This window comes from Lipophrys pholis, assembly GCF_963383615.2.
Source record: "Lipophrys pholis genome assembly, chromosome: 9".
NCBI classification, from domain to species: Eukaryota; Metazoa; Chordata; class Actinopteri; order Blenniiformes; family Blenniidae; genus Lipophrys; species Lipophrys pholis.
In genome coordinates this window covers 22,465,237-22,481,775 of record NC_137639.1, presented here as the reverse complement: position 1 = coordinate 22,481,775, position 16,539 = coordinate 22,465,237, and the positions used below count along the sequence as shown (strand labels likewise).

The window sequence follows — 16,539 nt, the reverse complement described above, 5'->3', positions numbered from 1 at the left end:
TTCGGTCATTTTTGGTTAAAAAAAAAATAAAAATAAAACGGCCCTACAGACTTAAATGGTGCGACTGTGATGTCTACTGTTGTGCACAGCTGTCATCATCCTGTCTGTTATGTGTTGTTCTGTTCCCTCAGGTTATGTGAAGAGTCACACTGCTTCGTAGACGTCAAAACACCGCCATCGACTCTTAACGAAAGGAAGGAAATACAAAGTTGTGGTGTCAAAGACAAATTGTTCTCCCTGCGTGTTTGTTTGATTGGAAGCCAGAGGACGGCGGCCAGCTTCCCAGAGTACCATCTCTGCTGGGGGGAAAAGGAAACTGGAGAACACAGCAGCGTCTCTGCAGGCCAAATCTTAACGCTCCCCGAGGCATCATCAACTCTCAACCTCCTCAACCTACACTGTGCACTTTAACAAGGGGTGTAAATATCCAGTCAGCGTGCTGTCTTCCTGTTTCATACATCACTTGCAAGATGCAGAGAGTAAATATGAAACTAATTTGTGGAGCTGCCTCAAATTATTTTTGTGCAACTTTCAAAATGAGATCCAGATTTGAGTTCAATGTAGGGAAGAGAAAGGGGAAAGTGATTACTAAACATTAACAGTGCTGAAGTACATTCCTCGGAAAAAGGAAAGCTTTAGTCAGTCCAATATTTATAAACTCATTGTCCCTCCTAATGAGTGAGAGAGCATGAGTTTGATTATATTGTAATCTTTTAGCAGTTTTAGATTCAGAAAGGGAGGAGATAAAAAAAAAAATAAAATCCACCCCCAATTTAAACAAAGCCGTATGTTCCTGAGTTTTATTGACTGAAGTCTGCAGGCTTCAGCAACAGGCTCAAATAACTTGGACCAACAGACACACAATCGTGTATCAGTGAGCGGCCGGCTTGTTAAGGAGTTGAAATCCTGCTGATGTGGTGGGTCGCACTGGAGCGCGGCCTCGTTATGTAACCATTTGAACATTTCAGGACAGCAGAAAAGCTTGAAAGCATTGACTTACACCACTTGAGACTTGCTGGCCGAGGGCCACTCAAACAAGTTATTGGGAGCTGGTGGAGAAATACTGTTCCCCTCCTCCTCAACCACCACTTTCACTCCCTTTTCATTCTTTAGGATCACCACAAGATGGAGCCAATTGCAGAATTGAAAAAGAAAAAGGAAGTCAAGCTGAAAGTTCACAGTAATTTATTTCATTTTAAAACATGAGCAAGAGTAAACAAAGTGCAAAGCCTTTTTTTTTTTTTGGGCCATAAGTTAAATTTTACACAACAGTATGAAGCGGTCTTCCACAAGAATTCCCTTTGACAAACAAAAGCCCCCATGCATTATCCAAACCGACTCACCGGGTTAATCCAAGCAGGATAATAACGAGGGTTTGGAACACAATAGATTTCTTATTATTTAAAGTGACAATAATGGAGCTCAAGCTCAGACTTGTCATCCATTCACAGTCCTCCTTCATTCAACTCACAAGTCCCAGTTCGCTAAACTGATAATGAAAAGGTTCTGGTTTTCCCGTCCCTCTCTTCAGGATTTCTTCTTTCTTTTCAGCTCCCTTTTCTTTACCCCTTTATCTCCTCTTGCTCCCCTTTTTGTCACTGGCTGGGGCTCCTCTCCCCTCCTCGGACCGCTGTCATTAGATGACTCTTGTAGGTTTTACTGAGTCCAGTCATCCAGTACTTAAGCAGCCTGACGTTGTCCTCCTCGCCAGGCCCCGTGGCTCCAAGGAGAGCCAGAACCTTCTGGGTGTCCTCTCTCCCTCGGCCGTCCACTTTGGAGAACTTGAACAGGACTTTGACTTTACTGAAATACCCAGAAATTGATTATGAGCAAAACTTCAGGACTTGAACCCACAATGTCGCCAGAAAAGAAAGGAACTGTAACTCACTTCATCCACTCCTCCTTCAAACACAGCAGGCAGTGCGACACCACGTCCACAGACAGGTTCTCATTGCACAGAGCCACCTCGAGCTTGTTCAATAATGTTGGACCTGGACAGACAAACAACACATCAAACAGTCAATATTGTTCCTGTGCAGGTCCAAGTGCCAACGTATTTAAGCTTTCACACATAATAATTTTAAAACTTGCCGAGAAAAAAAAGGTCAGTGGAGGAAAAATAGACTGTTAGCCAAGAAACAAATGATTATTGTGACACGTCAGCTTTTAGAAACGACACATCTTTCTATATGGTTGATATCCAATATTCTGACATCCAAATTCAGTTTTATCTGTTAGAAAATTATACATAAACCAGCCGTAACGTTATGATCACGTGACAAATATTGTGTAATTGTATAACCCCGTCTCGGGTTCACTGCTTTTCCTTCCTCGGCCCACTTTTGATAATACCGACCGCTGAAGGCCGGGAAAACAGAAATGGTACTTTGTGGAGATGCTCTGAAAAAGTCATCAGGCCGTCACTATTTGGACATCATCAAATTTGCTCAAATCCTTATGCTAGTTTTGGGTTTTATCCAACATGTAAACTTTGAGAACAAAATGTTAATCGACGGCCTAATATATATCCAACCGGGTGATTTGGATAGTGAGGTCACTTGAGTATAGTAAAGTGTTTGGTCTGTGCTTCTTAAGTATGTATCTGAATTATTTAACAGCGAAAGTGGCAGCAAATGTGCAGTAAACATTGTAAAATATGTATATGGGCTCTCACCTCGGTCTGTGGGCTGCGTGTTGGCACTGCTGATGGTGAACTGACATGGGGAGCCAATATCGTCCCCGCTTAGAGCTGAGGTCTGACTGCTTCTCTCTGAAATGATGTCCACCAGCACTGAAAACTCTGCAAGACAAAAACAATCGCGAACCTGACTTGTTGTGTACGTGACAGAGGAGATTCACACGGCGACCGGCTGCAGTTTGGAGTCTGGAGGCGGCCTCGTACCTGAGGAGCTGACGTGGGTTGGAATAGGCACATCTGGGCTGAGACCCAGAAAGTTGCACTTATAGGCCTCTTCGTACTGAGCGCTGTATGGCACAGAGCGCACGCAGCCCACTGGGAGCAAAGACTGATGGGAAAACAAGAGCACAGAATCAGAATCTAAATGTGGGTAATCGCTCTAATGCCATGCGCCTAATAGACCTACGCAGGAAAAACACAAGCTTCACACGATTTAATTACTGTAATCAGTTATACCAAAAACAGATATCGGAATCATATAAATATCACCACAGAAACTAAGAACTACTTCAAATCTAAATTATGATAGTTGAGTGAAACGGCAGCACACTCCATCTCGTTGGAGCATGTTGAGGAGAAACATCAGCAGAGCATGTACAGGCAAATAAAATAAGGTGTGTAGCCATAACCTTAATAACAATACATCCTCAGGGCAGTTGGGAAAACTACAACACAACATTTAAACCCACATTGCTGTACTTCTGTCGACGCCTTTTTGCAGTACAGAGCAAACAAACACTTGTGGTTGCTGGCTATGTGGAGGCCTCCCCGCCCTCAGGAGGCCACGTCTTTGCCAACGGAGAGCTGAGGTGAATACATGCGGCGAACAGATGAGACAATTGTCTTCTTGTCGCTTGTTTTCCATTGGTGGTAAAAAAAACAACAACACAAATGCATCACTATCGATGCACAGAGAGTTTATGTGTAATTGTGGAAGTTTCAATCTCAATGGCTGAAAAAGGACATTTATTTCCTGCATTTGATCTCTTCTGCTGTTGCAGTGGCTTTAATCCCAATGATGAGGGAATTCATTGTATCCGTCCCGTGATGAATAATAATTAGCGGACAGCGGCGCGTAAACCAGAGACACCGTCAGCCACCATGCCATAGCGAAACATGGCAGAAACAGGTGCACCCATGAAGAGGCTGAAATACCTTGAGCACTGTAAAAGCCGACTGGATGAGCCCTGGGTCCGCACCTCTCCATATGACCTGGTTTCCCATGAGCACATGCCACGCCAACTGTCGAAAGTCTGCGGCTCCAAGGACCTGCAGAGCAACCAACAGTGTTTAACGGGCTACAAACTCCGGGGTCCTGTATGTTAAGCCGATAGAAAAACGTTCAACAACTTCTTCAATTAAGATATTCCAAATTAACACGAGTCAGCATTCAGTTCATGTCGAGGCTCCGCTATTTGTCCGCCTTCACCGTCTGTTATAGTTTTTTGGTTATCTAACAAATGAATTCAAAAAGGTACTCTAGTTTACCTGTCTCAAATGCCTCAGCGACCTGAATTTCGGACCAGGTGATTCATGTGGTTTTGGGTCATCACAAAGGAAGTGGTGAGCCAGCTCGCTCTCCGATTGGCTCTGCTGGGACATCGCACTGCTTCCCTCTGCTCCCTCCCAGCAGCTCATTTCCTCCTCATGCTCTTTAGGAAACACATGACAGAAAAAAAAAAAAACAATGAGTGTAATATTTATGTTTTTCTAATCTATTACAAAAGGTGTGGAATTCCCACAGGAAATGATTCCACAGACCTCAGTAAGCACATGATGCTATTCCTGTGTTTCCAACAGAAAAATAGTTTTGTGTCAATTTCCCTGAAATATAGGACCTCCACACACACAGCCTATCACTTAAAATAAACAAACACATCTACATTTATTTCCATCATTTAACATGTTTTACATTTTTTCTTCAGCAAGTTACAAATATTTATTCAAAGTTAAAAAAAATCCCTTAGATCAGGACAAAGTGTATTAAAATTCCACAAAACAAGAGCTGTGCTGCACTCGGAAGTATCGCTGCAAATCTTTTAATCACTTTCTAAATGAGTCTAAACTCTCTGCAAAGACTGCGTACTTCAGTAATGAAATGAATCACTGTGTACTTCTGGCTGTTCTCTACACTGACTGACCCGGTGAATCAGACTTTCACAGGAGACATTTCAGTCAGATGATTAAAAACGGTCGTACGTTGCGTAATCACATGACATCTTGCTGAGATCACCCACCACCAACGGGCTAGATGTTCTTTGGAAGGTGAGATATGCCGAATCATTGTTCAGACTTCTTTAGAAACTAGAACGGCACTCAGTAGAGCGCAGACCTTGGTCAACGCCACATTTGTTTGCGGAACCGAGTTTCCATCGCTATCGTGATAGCCGTTACGTCATATCAATACTAACAGGTAGGTCAGGGTGTGAAATGTGACTTCCCCCTATGGAAACGGATCAGCTAGCAGGTTACAGAGGGGCTGCAAGGCATTCTGGGAGATATATTAGTCCTATTATTATGAGAATATTTCAAAGGAAATTTAGTGTGATGAGATAAAAAGAGATGAGAGGGACATTTTTCACAGTTTTGGGGGATTTATTCAGAAACGGTTAGCCAGTCACGCCCCAAAATGGAATTGGTCCTTGGATGATAAGTCATCCCTGATGCCATGCAATCTGAGTGAGTAGTTTCTGTGAAAAGTTGGTAACATCCATATATACATACCAATAAATGATTAAATACATGCAGATGAAAACACAACCTTCTCGGTCAACTTCATTGATCACCCAACTTCATTGGTTGCCCAACTTTCGTTGGCGAAGGTAACAATGGCATGTCTTCTGATTTGGGTGAATAACATATATGTGCATGAGAATTGCAAACAGAGCAACACAATGCGTGTACCTGTTTGCTTCTCTATGAGAACCAGTGTATCTTCAGTGGGGGCTCCTTCAAGGAGCTTTTCTGTCAGACGGCTACCACAAGCCTTCAAGAGCCTGGAAATGACATGAGAACACGTGTGAGCTTATAACACTCACCTGTATAAAAAAAAAAGAAAAGAAGATGTTTCTACTCAGAAATGGTTAACTCGCCAGCTAAAGGAGGAGTGCAGGCTGGCCCAGAGATTGGGATGCTGGGTGAGAGAAGTCAGGGATCGTGCAGCATTGCCACTCCTTTGATGGGGGAGTACAGCAGGGGAAAATACACTGTTCATCCTCACAGCTCGCTGTGGGCAAACCCCCTGTTCATTATCAAACACCTGATAGAGAGTGAAGAGGCAAGATGTAAAAAGCTCCTAAAGATGCAATTAAAATAGAAAAGATGCGACTGATCCATGTTCACACTTTACCTTTAGGGCGGTGCTTTGCAGGCTCTGTATGGTAAGTTTAAGGTGGCGTAGCAGGAAAGGCCAGGAGTTGATAAGGTAGATCCTGTCCATGGCTACCATCACAATGCTGTACCAGCGCTGGAAGCCCCTGGCCAGACTGTCTTTGATGAAAAATGTGTGCGAGAACACAAATCCGTGCTGTTCATCTCCGAAGAAAATTGGCCCTTCACGACCGGGACACACCTGAAAACGTAAAAAGAAAAAGAAAAAAGTAGAATAAATGAGACGAACAATGAAAGACAACAGTACAGTTTATTCAGTGCATGAGATGTGTGACTCACACACACATATACTGAGACGTACGTCGCTGTTTACCTCACAGCTGAGACTTCGGACACAGGCCTGGCGGACCACACTGAAGAGCTGGGGCTGCCTCGGGTGCTGGTGGCTCAGGAAGCGGATGCCTGTTTCATCATCGATGCTCACAAAGCCCGGGTGAGACGCAGGCAGAGAGCGGCATCCCTGTGACGTGGGGAAATTAGGAAACTTAGTCCTCAGAGATGAATGACAGGGAAAAACACCAACAGACAATTAAAAAAAAAAAAAAGATTGGGGTACTATAGAAATAAGAACTCACCTCACACATTTCCCCTCTCTGGGTGGCTGAACTGTTGGCTCTCATGGTCAGGCCTTCACCTTCCCGGTCACCGTCTCGGTCCCTGTCGCTGGATACAGAAGCTCCTGCCTGGGATGAAGGAGCCGGGGATGGAGGGTGCAGGGCCTCAGTGCAGAACAGGGTCCGAGGGCCATGCAGCTCACAGAAGTGACAGAGAGCCACCAGAGCGTTCATCTGAGACACATTACAAGACGCACATGTATATGGTGCCAAAATAAATGCAGAAAACTACAGCCATTTGGTATTAGTGAGTGAAACAAGAGTATGATCAATACAGCTGGTACTTCCAGGAGTCTTACCTTCAGTCAAGTTGGAGAAGTGACCGGTGCTTCTTCACGGAGGGACACTCATCAGGCACAGAGCTCAGAAACACTTCAGATTAAAAGCACTGAGAGCGAGATACAAAACCCCATTTACTCACTTCAGTCAAATACGCGTAGCTTTCAATGTTTTAGATTTTCTGCACTTTCTTGATTCCTCGAGAACAGCTGCTAGCGAGCGACAACACAGCACGTCACATGACACAGAGTCACGCGCTCGGTTACAATGACGCATGGCAGCCGGTTGTACGTGGTTTTTCCTCTAATTTAACCGTTAACTCGATAATATTTGGTACTTTTTTCTATCTGTTACGATATTTTGTGGATATATTTATGTTTTTTTTTTCCATCTTTCCGAACAATGGGCTTTATTTAAGGGTACTTTTATACGTGCGGTATGGTACTACATTACCCACAATGCTTTCTACCGCAACAACTCTGAGGTCAAAGGGCAGGACAAGTCCAAAACCGTTTTATCGGTTAGTAAAAAAAAAAAAGGTCAATGTTTAAAAGAACAACGCATTTAGCCGTGTATTGCGTTACTATTTGTTTCACTCATAATAATCTTTCTTTTAAAAAATAAAAAAATAAAAAATTACACCGGTCACTTCCGCATCCGAGCTCACTTTTCCAGATACAAGAGTGTCGCGGTTCTTTAGGAGCTCTGACAGGTGAAACTCAGCCAAGGCGAAGAGTTAAAAAATCTCACGGTGACTGGACAGTTTTGTCACACATCTCCCTCTCAACTCCACGTGTAGACATGGCATCAGATGGACCCCCAGATGGATCCTCAGACCTCTCAGGAGACCAGAGGGACGGAGTGACCCACATGACGCCCACCAGCCTGTCTGACTCACCGGGGACTGAGATCCGGGTCCCAGCTGACTGTGACACCCTCACAACCACAGAAGGTAAATCTGTCTCTCTCACAATGATCCACGTTGAGTGGAATGAATCCATGTGGCTACAGGGGAAGTAAACACTATGGATTACAAGTCTAAACATTGATATCGAACATCTATTATACTATCTGGTGAAACATGACTATTAATCACTGTAATCATTTGATTTGAATCTGACATTCCCATGTCACAGTGAGCTGATTGTATTCTGGTAAGTTGGTGGTTATGTTTTTCATGTGACAGTTTCATCAGCAAGAAGAGAAGAGTGAATGAAGAATGAGGTCATGACTCTGATAAACCATTGGAAATTTATTTTCCTTCCTGCCGGACATGTGTTGGATTTGGGAAATGAGTCAAGAGTCATTAAGCCCCTACGGCCCACTAGAAAATGACAAGATTTACCGTCTGCTCCCACTCCCTTGCTTGAATCAAGACTTGAATCCAGATAAGGTTTCCAAGAAATGAATAACTTGCACACTCTTTACTTCATTTCAGGCATTTGTACTGAGATCCAGTTGCTTTCGAATGGAGCAGTTCTGTCAGCCAGAGCCATTTCACTGGAAAATATTCAGACTAATAAGTAAAGGGTTTCGGTTATGAGTCACACGAAGCTCTCCCATCTTAATATAGTGGCACATTGTATGTGATATGTGTATGACTGCACATGCAACTACGTCCACGCTACTGGGCGGATATCTGACTGTTCCCGGACGAGTCCTTACCACCTGTTACTCAGTTCATACTCCCCGGAATTGTATCGTAGAAGAAATGTGGCGTCATCTGTAAATTATTTTACATTCAGTGTTTGGGAGAAGAAAAACAAATCAATAGAAAAAGATAAGGATAACATGAAACCTAATGAAGCAGTGAACTGATTCATGGAATTGTAATGTCTTGAAATGAGCCACAGAACCTTTATTCAAAGGATTTCAGTTTAGATACTCATTATGTCTAAGTTATCACTAAGGTATTAAAAAAAAAAAGAATTAAATTACAATATTTATCTCATGACATGACCAAACTGTGAAGCAGAAACATATTTTAATCGACCCATAACTAAGACTGTGAGATTTGACCCAAATTATGAGTAAAAGTTTGATGTTTAAACCAAACTGTGACTCAGAAATGGCGGATTGAATCAAACTGAGTCAGAATACAAGGTTTGCTTCAAACCGTGACTCAGAATTGGAGGTTTGAACCGAGACAAATTGAACCATGAGTTTGAAACAAAATATGGCCGCTTCATTACAGTGTAATGCATTTCAACATCAGTTTGCAGTGCATGCTGTTGTACATTTTACTGTACATTTTGTTAAACATTATTTGTTATTCAGGTGAAAGTGAAATTGGATTGTTAAAGTTGAATTTATGTTCCAAGCAGCTAAGTTTTTCTCAGTGAAAAATGCCAAGGATTGTCCATAATGTCCTCAATAAGACTGAAGAATGATGTTATTGTCAGTGAAAAAAGCCACAAACTCACAGGTTGTCACTCACTTTTTATTTTGTGTACTTTCTGTCCTGCTACTCCGCCTCAGCAGCAGTTCTGCCGCAGAGCAGTTGAAGTTATACCTCGTAATACCTGTACTTTATTCCTGGTGTTTCTCAGAGACGTATCAAATGTGAATTGCTGGCAGATTGATTATACTATCGACTAACTGATCATGTAAACTACTGTGATCCCATGCATTCAGCTCTATTTTCAGAACAACGCTTTTAAGGAACTTCCAATTCACTTTGTGATCCATTTTCCTTTTTTTTTTTTTTGTCCTTTCTTTTTTTTTCCTTTCAGATTAATCCTTCACCTTTGTCTTTCTTTGTCTGTCTTTCACAGAGTCAACAGAAGGTGGTGAAAATGGTGCCAAAGTCTGCCAGTTTTTCCGGATGAAGAAGTGTCGTTTCGGTGATAATTGCCGTTTATTGCACAGGTCTGCTTGTTACATCATGTTCAGCAAAGTTATCAGTGGGGTAGTCGAGGCCTTGTATTGTGTTTTGGATTTATATTTGCTTATTTTATATTTTGAGCCATGTAGTCAGAGTTTAACTTTGTGGATCCAACATAACATTATGGCCACCTGCTTCATATTTTGTAGAACTGTAAACTTCAAGTAGGTTCTTTAAGGCATCACTGATTTCCTTCCTTTTGATAGATATACTGCAGACGTCTCACTTCTCAAACTAACTCAAATCCTTTAGTATTTCTATGCTTCTAATACATTAACTGTGAGGATTCCGTGTTTCCTTGCTGCCCGATAAACCTTCCCACTAACAGGTGCTTCAATATTTAATCACTGTTATTTATTTAAACTCAGTGGTTACAATCTTATACCTGATCAGTGTATTTAGTGTTTCTTGCCATAAAAAGACAGTTTTCCCCAAATTGAGATGGGTTGAAGATGAGACAGTGACATATTGTAACAGATATTTGGTTTGTAACACAGACAGATGTGACTGGGTGTGATTCAGAACTTAGAAGGTGATTTATGGAATTTTGACAGCGTGTAATTATGTCTCATTTGTCACGTTTGTTGTGCATATTTTAAATACTTTTCTTTTTTTCGTGGCTCTTGTCTCAGTGACCCATCACCGGATGATTCAGGGACGGTGTCTCCTGACACAGATGACAAACCGGATGAAGAAAGGATGGAAAAACAGAAGAAGAAGAGAGGCAGTGGAGGCAAAGGAACAAAGCCAAAGTACAGCGAGAGAAGAGGTCATTCCCTTTTTAATAATGTTAAATATAGCTCATGTCATCCAGTAGTGACAACATACCACAAAAAAGCAGAGTTTTAATCACTCTTTCCTGTTTGAACTATTTTTCTCTGGCAGAGGTGAACAAAAAGCCTCGCATGCGCACAGCGGATGACGTGATCTCTCGAATCCTGTGGGACTCAGTGGATGCGTCTGAATTTGTGGTGGGCTACGTTGACCGCTTCCTGGGTGTGCTGGAGCGTCCGTTCAATGACTTCAACTGGGACACCAGTCCCTGTGACTGTGATTACTCCTCAGAGCTGGCCCTGCCCAGACACAGGATCCAGTACTTTGCCTACAGAGGGCACCGCGTCTGGGACCGCCACACCAGGACCGACAGGGTGTTTGGTTCCACCGGTCAATCTCTGGCTCCCCCCTTTGGAAAGGAGGAGGAAGTAAAGGGTGAGGCAGGACCTTCCAGTGTTACCTCGCCGCACACACGACCAGATGCACGCTGCAGTGTTCACACTCACTGAATATAATAATTTGTTTTAAAAGATACAAACACAGGGAATCATGAGCAACAAGAAAACGACATTGAACCAGGAGAAGAGCAACCGCCTGCTGCCCGTGAGCTGGATGACAGTGAAATAGAGGAGTGCACTCATACCCAGAACACACATCTGGAGGAGGAGATGAATATTCGGAGCACTGACCCCGCGGAGCTGGTTCCAGAGAGTGAAGGAAACGCTTGTCCGGAACAGCAGGAGTCACGAGGACCTCGTGCTGCGGAGAAGTGCGCAACTAGGTCTGGTATTCACGTTCACTCTTTGACTTTACCAGACTGGGAGGGTTCAAATCACATCTTTCAAATTTGATTTGAGTCAGGAGGACATGTGAAGGAGAACTGGATAAACTCCCTCGGCTCGTTACAGGAATGGTTGAATGTTTTATATGATGATAGAAATTAGTAACTACCCCCAAATCAAGTTTTAACTGCACAAACAACCCAATATACCCGAGTATACCAAGATGTGTCAGCCGACAGGCTTTAGGACATATTCCTGGCTTTTATCAAACAAAAAGATAATTGAGACAAGAACTTTGGCTTAGAAATGACCAAATGCATTTTTCTTGGAATTTTACTTCAAAATGTGCAAATAACGTGAGCTTGTGATTTGGTTGTCTACTAATACTACCCACTTGTTTTGATTTTAGATGTAAGGCTTCAACAGACCAAACAGGCTCGCCCCAGAAAGCAGAGTCCGAGGGCGAGACTGTGGCAGGACAGGATCCAGGCTGGGAAGTCAGTGAAGACTCTGAGGTGGTTACAACACATTCACTCTCTTTAAGCAATGAAAACCACACATGACATGTTTTTTCTTATGTAACAAGTTTTCCTTTTCAAGCACTTTGAGCTGCATTTTATGTATGAAAGGTGCTATATAGATTTGTAGTTTTACATACAAACCTTAAGAATTGCTTTCAAAAGTCTTCAACGATGACTGCATACTTTTTGAAAACTATGGAGGGTGAGAAAGAAAAATACTGTAGGTGTGTGGGTGTTTCTCTCCACTGTTCTGATAATCACCATGTTATGGAAGCAAAACAGCCTCAAATCTAATCAAGTCTGCCCCTGGATTCTCTCAGATGTCAGCATTAGGCCACAGCTCTATAAGCCGTTCCCGTATTGATAAAAACTTTAGGGAGGAATTGTTAACATCACTGCTGTTCATTTAGGTCGTTGCAGAGTTCAGATAATGTTCCTAATAAGACTTTTATGTCCTGATAATGTCTGAAACCTTAGGTACACATTTCACTTTTTTTTGTTATTATTGTTATTTTTTTCTTCATTTGGAACCACCTAACGTCAAATACAGAACTTGGATCTTAAATACAGACATTAGAAGTGATCCTTCTCTCTTTTTAAAATAAATAAATAAATAATATGAATAAAGCAAATGCAAAACATGAACCACAAAACACGGGGTGCTTCACACTATATGAAAAAGAAACTATGAGAAGGGTTGCACAATGCATACTTAACAAAGAAAGCAATTCCAAAAAAGGAGAAATCAAAGTCTGAAATATTACTCCAACAAAATAAATTCAAGGAAATTCGGTCATTTTAAGAAAATTGACCTTTTTGCAGTTTTACAAAATTTTTGCTGTTTTGAATCCTTATTGAGGAAGTGATTCTCTCCATTACCAGGATTTTATAGGCGATATCTTACCACTCTCCAACAGATGGGCTGTCTGGTTTAAGCTATTTTCTTGTTATTGTTTTTCTGGCCGCCACTATTATAAATTAGTACTTGACATTTGTATTTGTTGGTGTCGAGTGCAGCAAACCAAAAAAAGAGTTTTTTCCAGGTAAATGTAATATTTCTTCCAACTCCAGCAATTATTTCTTTATGGCTCATGCGCCAAAAAGTACTTACTTTTGGGCTGGTCCAAAATAAATGAAACTTCACATTTTCAGTGTAACAGCAGTTCCTCTCGTGTCGGTCTTCTGCTCCACAGACTCAACTTGGCTCGCTCCAGATCAGTGAGGGTCTGTCACCTCTGGAGCAGAGAGAGGAGAAACGTGGTGGTCGACCCCCTAAGAAACGACCCACCCACTTCATCGCCTTCAGGGCCAACACGCCCGCCATCCTCTCCTCTTTCCAGCAGCTGCAGAAGGAGGTCTCCGCCCTTCTCCCCTCCTCTGCTCCTCACTGGCTGACCGCCTCCAAGCTCCATGTCACCATGTGCCTCCTGGTGCTGCGCAGCCCAGATGAGGTGACGACTGCCGTGGAGATTCTCACACAGTTTGCCCACTTGGACCGCAACCCGCCTGTGGCTGTGACCTTTCCCGTGAAGCTGAAGCATTTCAATGGGAGGGTGCTCTGCCTCAGCCCACACCCTCAGCTTTCCCTCCAGCAGCTCAACAGTGGCCTCCAGGAGGCCTACAGGAAGGAAGGCCTGCTCCACAGGGACTCCTACAACCCACGGTACCACCTCACTCTGGCCAAGGTAAAAGCCTGGGACGGGGAGAGGATATTTGAAGGCGTGGGGGACCTGAAAGTAGGAAAGGGTTTGAATTTTGGCCGTCTACCAGTTAACACCCTGCACCTTGGTGTCGTAGATGGTTGCCAAATGGATGGTTTTTATGAGATTGTGCACACAGTCACTCTTCGATGATGTAAGAAGACGCTGTTTTACAGACGTGTGTGTAACATCACAACACAGTATGTATCTGGGTGCAATAAGTTGTGGGATTTTATTTGATCTACCAAAGCTGATTCCTGTGTTTTAACTTATTAAGTTATTCACGTTTAATTCATTGTCACATTGAAATCTGTTAATGGCCCAGAAACGGTCTTACTGGTTTTACAAAATGAAACTTTTATTTCACACATAATACGATAAAGTGATAATAGAAGTTAATGCATTACTTCCAGAACACGTTGAAAATACAGGTTTTCTTTATTTGAAATATAGAAAAACTAATTGGATTAAACTCCGAAATCAAGATTTGCTGCTATGCTTTTATTGTTGTAGTAATACAATCTCATAAGTTGTTTTTTATTTCTTGATGTTTACTTGATAGACTCAATTACATCAACGCAAAAACGTCTCTACAACGTGCCAAATAGTTGCTACAATTACATAAACCATATACAGTCCAGTCAAATGCCTGATTTAAATTACATTTCTATCTGATTACATTGGCCCTGTTTTATAAAAAAAAAAAAAAAAAAACAATCAGATCAAGAAGGTGGTGCAATTCTGTTTAAGATCCAATCAGAGTCCATGTAAGCGGCACATCAGATTGTTTCCTGCTGTCCAAGCTGTGAGCAGGTCTGTAACGTAACGTCACCATGTAACACTTCATGCACTGCGTTTTAAGAAAAATGGCAATAGCAAAGCACAAGAGGTTGATGCAGGAGACCGTGCTGCCCTTAAACATATTAAAACATTTTTAAATGGTTGAGAGGCTCGACAGGTGTAAAGTTCGCAAGATTGACTTGTTTAATCACGTTTATGAGAAACGAACATAGTCTAGAGCTGAATATTCTTTATTTCAACACTGACTCACTTCTGGGTAAAACTGGATTTGGGATGATGTGTGCATGTCTGAAACATCCAACGTCACAGAGCAAAGCATTATGGGATTGATCCCCCGATTGAAGTGGATGATATTCTTTGTTTACATAAGCCCACACATCAATCTGATGACTTTATTCAGTGTTCATTTAAATCGCACAATCTGATCTTGCAGTCGGAAAGAATTCAATCAGATTGAAAAAAACAAAAAACATCAACATGTAAACGTAGCTACTATCAGACTGCCTACTTTTGTAATACCACTTTGTACCTCAAGGTGGTGTACTGAGTCAACATCTCATTTTTGACATCAAAAGGAAGGAGCCGCAGGCGCTGATCTCTGGTGATCCAATTACAATCGTTCATGCAAAATCGATCAAACTAAGTCAGATATTGTCCTGCAGGTAACTGTGGAGTCTTGATTTTACAGATTGTACAAACTGCCAAAGCTCTGAAAGATGAGCCCAGCACAGATGAATGTCACAGAGAGTCACAACAAATAGAGTCTTCACCGGATTTTGAAGTTAATGTGCCTTTTAAGTACAAATACTCAGGGCATTGTGAATGTTATGGTCATTTTCTGTCCTTTTTTGATGTTCAGTCTTTGGTTGGAGTCCTGGCTGAAATGGACTGAAAAACATCAACATGAAGAAATGTGCATGTGAGCATCACTAATCTGAATTGGCACCATGATTGTAATTTGTACTCCTGTGCTCAGTAAAACTGTAAAGAAGAAAGAAACTTAATCTTTGGGGTGAAGAGGAACTCGGTTCACAAGCCATGGTGTATAGTTCTTTCTGGCTCTTTCGGCTCCGAGGAGCTGCAGCGTGGACTTTACCTCACATTTTACATTTTCTCCTGCTTCCTCTGTATTTCATGGACCAAACAGGATGATTGGTAGTAACTGGTCAATGGATAACTTTTACTCTTATTGCTATTTCACAGACAGAACATATGCTTCTGCTGTAAAAGCTTCTACGGGATACATGAATTCTTCATAAGGATGAAACGTTTGTTATTTTCTTCACAGAGTAGGTCTCTGCAATTTGTATCAAAAGAATTTGTCACTTTTGTAATGGATATTGTTTGGACTGTTCTGTAATCTGTCACAGTTGAATCCAACCACAGGCATTAAATTTTGAACGGGTTATTGCAAGTCATGTGCGTGGTGATATTTTTGTCAATGCATCGACGGACACACACACACACCTCTGATGTGACACTGTTGCTGCGCTCCACTTAACAACGAGAGTTGGTGTAAAGGCTTCCCGAGCTGAACTCTTGCATGCATAATATAATGTTCTGTCCTCGTCCTCCCATATACATGCACACATACACACTATGTGAGTCAGTGTGTATGCTCCGTGGCTCCCTCGTTGGCATTATCTCCAGCCTCCCTTCCCCCACTCTCTTTCAGTGACACAGAAAAACCAACGCTGCCCCCCCCTCTCTATTCACTACCCACTCCCCCCCCCTTTCTCCTACAGCAGACCAATGTTGTATTTTTATTTTTTTTTTAACTCTTTCTTGTTGTGTTTCATCTTCACGTATTCAATTTGCATCCCTCCGCCCAACAGCCCCATAGAGCATCTTCCTCAGCAGGCTCTCCTCTCCTCTGTCACGTTGTTGTACACCCCCCCGCACCCCCACCCCCTCCGAATCAGTGTTGATGCCTTCCTGTAGCCTCCATCGAACACTGGTTTTGCCTACAAATCCACTGTGCATGCTGTTTTGCCCCTCTCTTGTTCATTGTTCAGTCCATCTCTCTCTCCCTCCCTCTTCTTTCTCTCAGCATCACTCCCTGGGAACCCACTTTTTTTTCCCTCCTCTATTTCATG

At 42.4% G+C, this 16,539-nt stretch overlaps 2 protein-coding genes across 4 annotated transcripts; one reads left to right on the top strand and one right to left on the bottom strand.

Moving 5' to 3' along the window:
* Window positions 1-1,163: 1,163 nt before the first annotated feature.
* Window positions 1,164-7,887, bottom strand: flcn (folliculin). 2 transcript variants are annotated; one of them, XM_080471176.1, is made up of 12 exons: window positions 7,002-7,887; window positions 6,664-6,876; window positions 6,402-6,548; window positions 6,048-6,269; window positions 5,791-5,957; window positions 5,603-5,694; window positions 4,187-4,350; window positions 3,854-3,967; window positions 2,903-3,026; window positions 2,675-2,800; window positions 1,889-1,991; window positions 1,164-1,803 (listed from the first exon to the last, which is right to left on the bottom strand). In XM_080471176.1, exons 2-12 carry the CDS (start codon window positions 6,874-6,876, stop codon window positions 1,596-1,598), a joined length of 1,680 nt encoding a protein of 559 aa, XP_080327302.1. In that variant the 5' UTR covers window positions 7,002-7,887; the 3' UTR covers window positions 1,164-1,595. The 2 variants fall into 2 exon arrangements, with proteins under 2 accessions (XP_080327302.1, XP_080327301.1); XM_080471175.1 differs by having other exon boundaries at window positions 1,168-1,803; window positions 6,390-6,548; window positions 7,002-7,285.
* On the top strand, window positions 7,647-15,857 carry leng9 (leukocyte receptor cluster (LRC) member 9). 2 transcript variants are annotated; one of them, XM_080471174.1, is made up of 8 exons: window positions 7,647-7,693; window positions 7,781-7,933; window positions 9,714-9,849; window positions 10,498-10,634; window positions 10,751-11,074; window positions 11,171-11,420; window positions 11,831-11,936; window positions 13,136-15,857. In XM_080471174.1, exons 3-8 carry the CDS (start codon window positions 9,806-9,808, stop codon window positions 13,793-13,795), a joined length of 1,521 nt encoding a protein of 506 aa, XP_080327300.1. In that variant the 5' UTR covers window positions 7,647-7,693; window positions 7,781-7,933; window positions 9,714-9,805; the 3' UTR covers window positions 13,796-15,857. The 2 variants fall into 2 exon arrangements, with proteins under 2 accessions (XP_080327300.1, XP_080327299.1); XM_080471173.1 differs by having other exon boundaries at window positions 7,661-7,693; window positions 9,756-9,849.
* Window positions 15,858-16,539: the final 682 nt, after the last annotated feature.

Coding starts and splice junctions, on each gene's coding strand:
- flcn (XM_080471175.1), bottom strand. CDS start 6,876: ATGAACGCTCTGGTGGCTCTCTGTCACTTCTGTGAGCTGCATGGCCCT. Junction 5,958..6,047: donor TGCAAAGCACCGCCCTAAAG/GTAAAGTGTGAA, acceptor ACTCTCTATCAG/GTGTTTGATAATGAACAGGG. Junction 1,992..2,674: donor CACGCAGCCCACAGACCGAG/GTGAGAGCCCAT, acceptor TTGTCTGTCCAG/GTCCAACATTATTGAACAAG.
- leng9 (XM_080471173.1), top strand. CDS start 7,783: ATGGCATCAGATGGACCCCCAGATGGATCCTCAGACCTCTCAGGAGAC. Junction 10,635..10,750: donor AAAGTACAGCGAGAGAAGAG/GTCATTCCCTTT, acceptor TTTCTCTGGCAG/AGGTGAACAAAAAGCCTCGC. Junction 11,937..13,135: donor AAGTCAGTGAAGACTCTGAG/GTGGTTACAACA, acceptor TCTGCTCCACAG/ACTCAACTTGGCTCGCTCCA.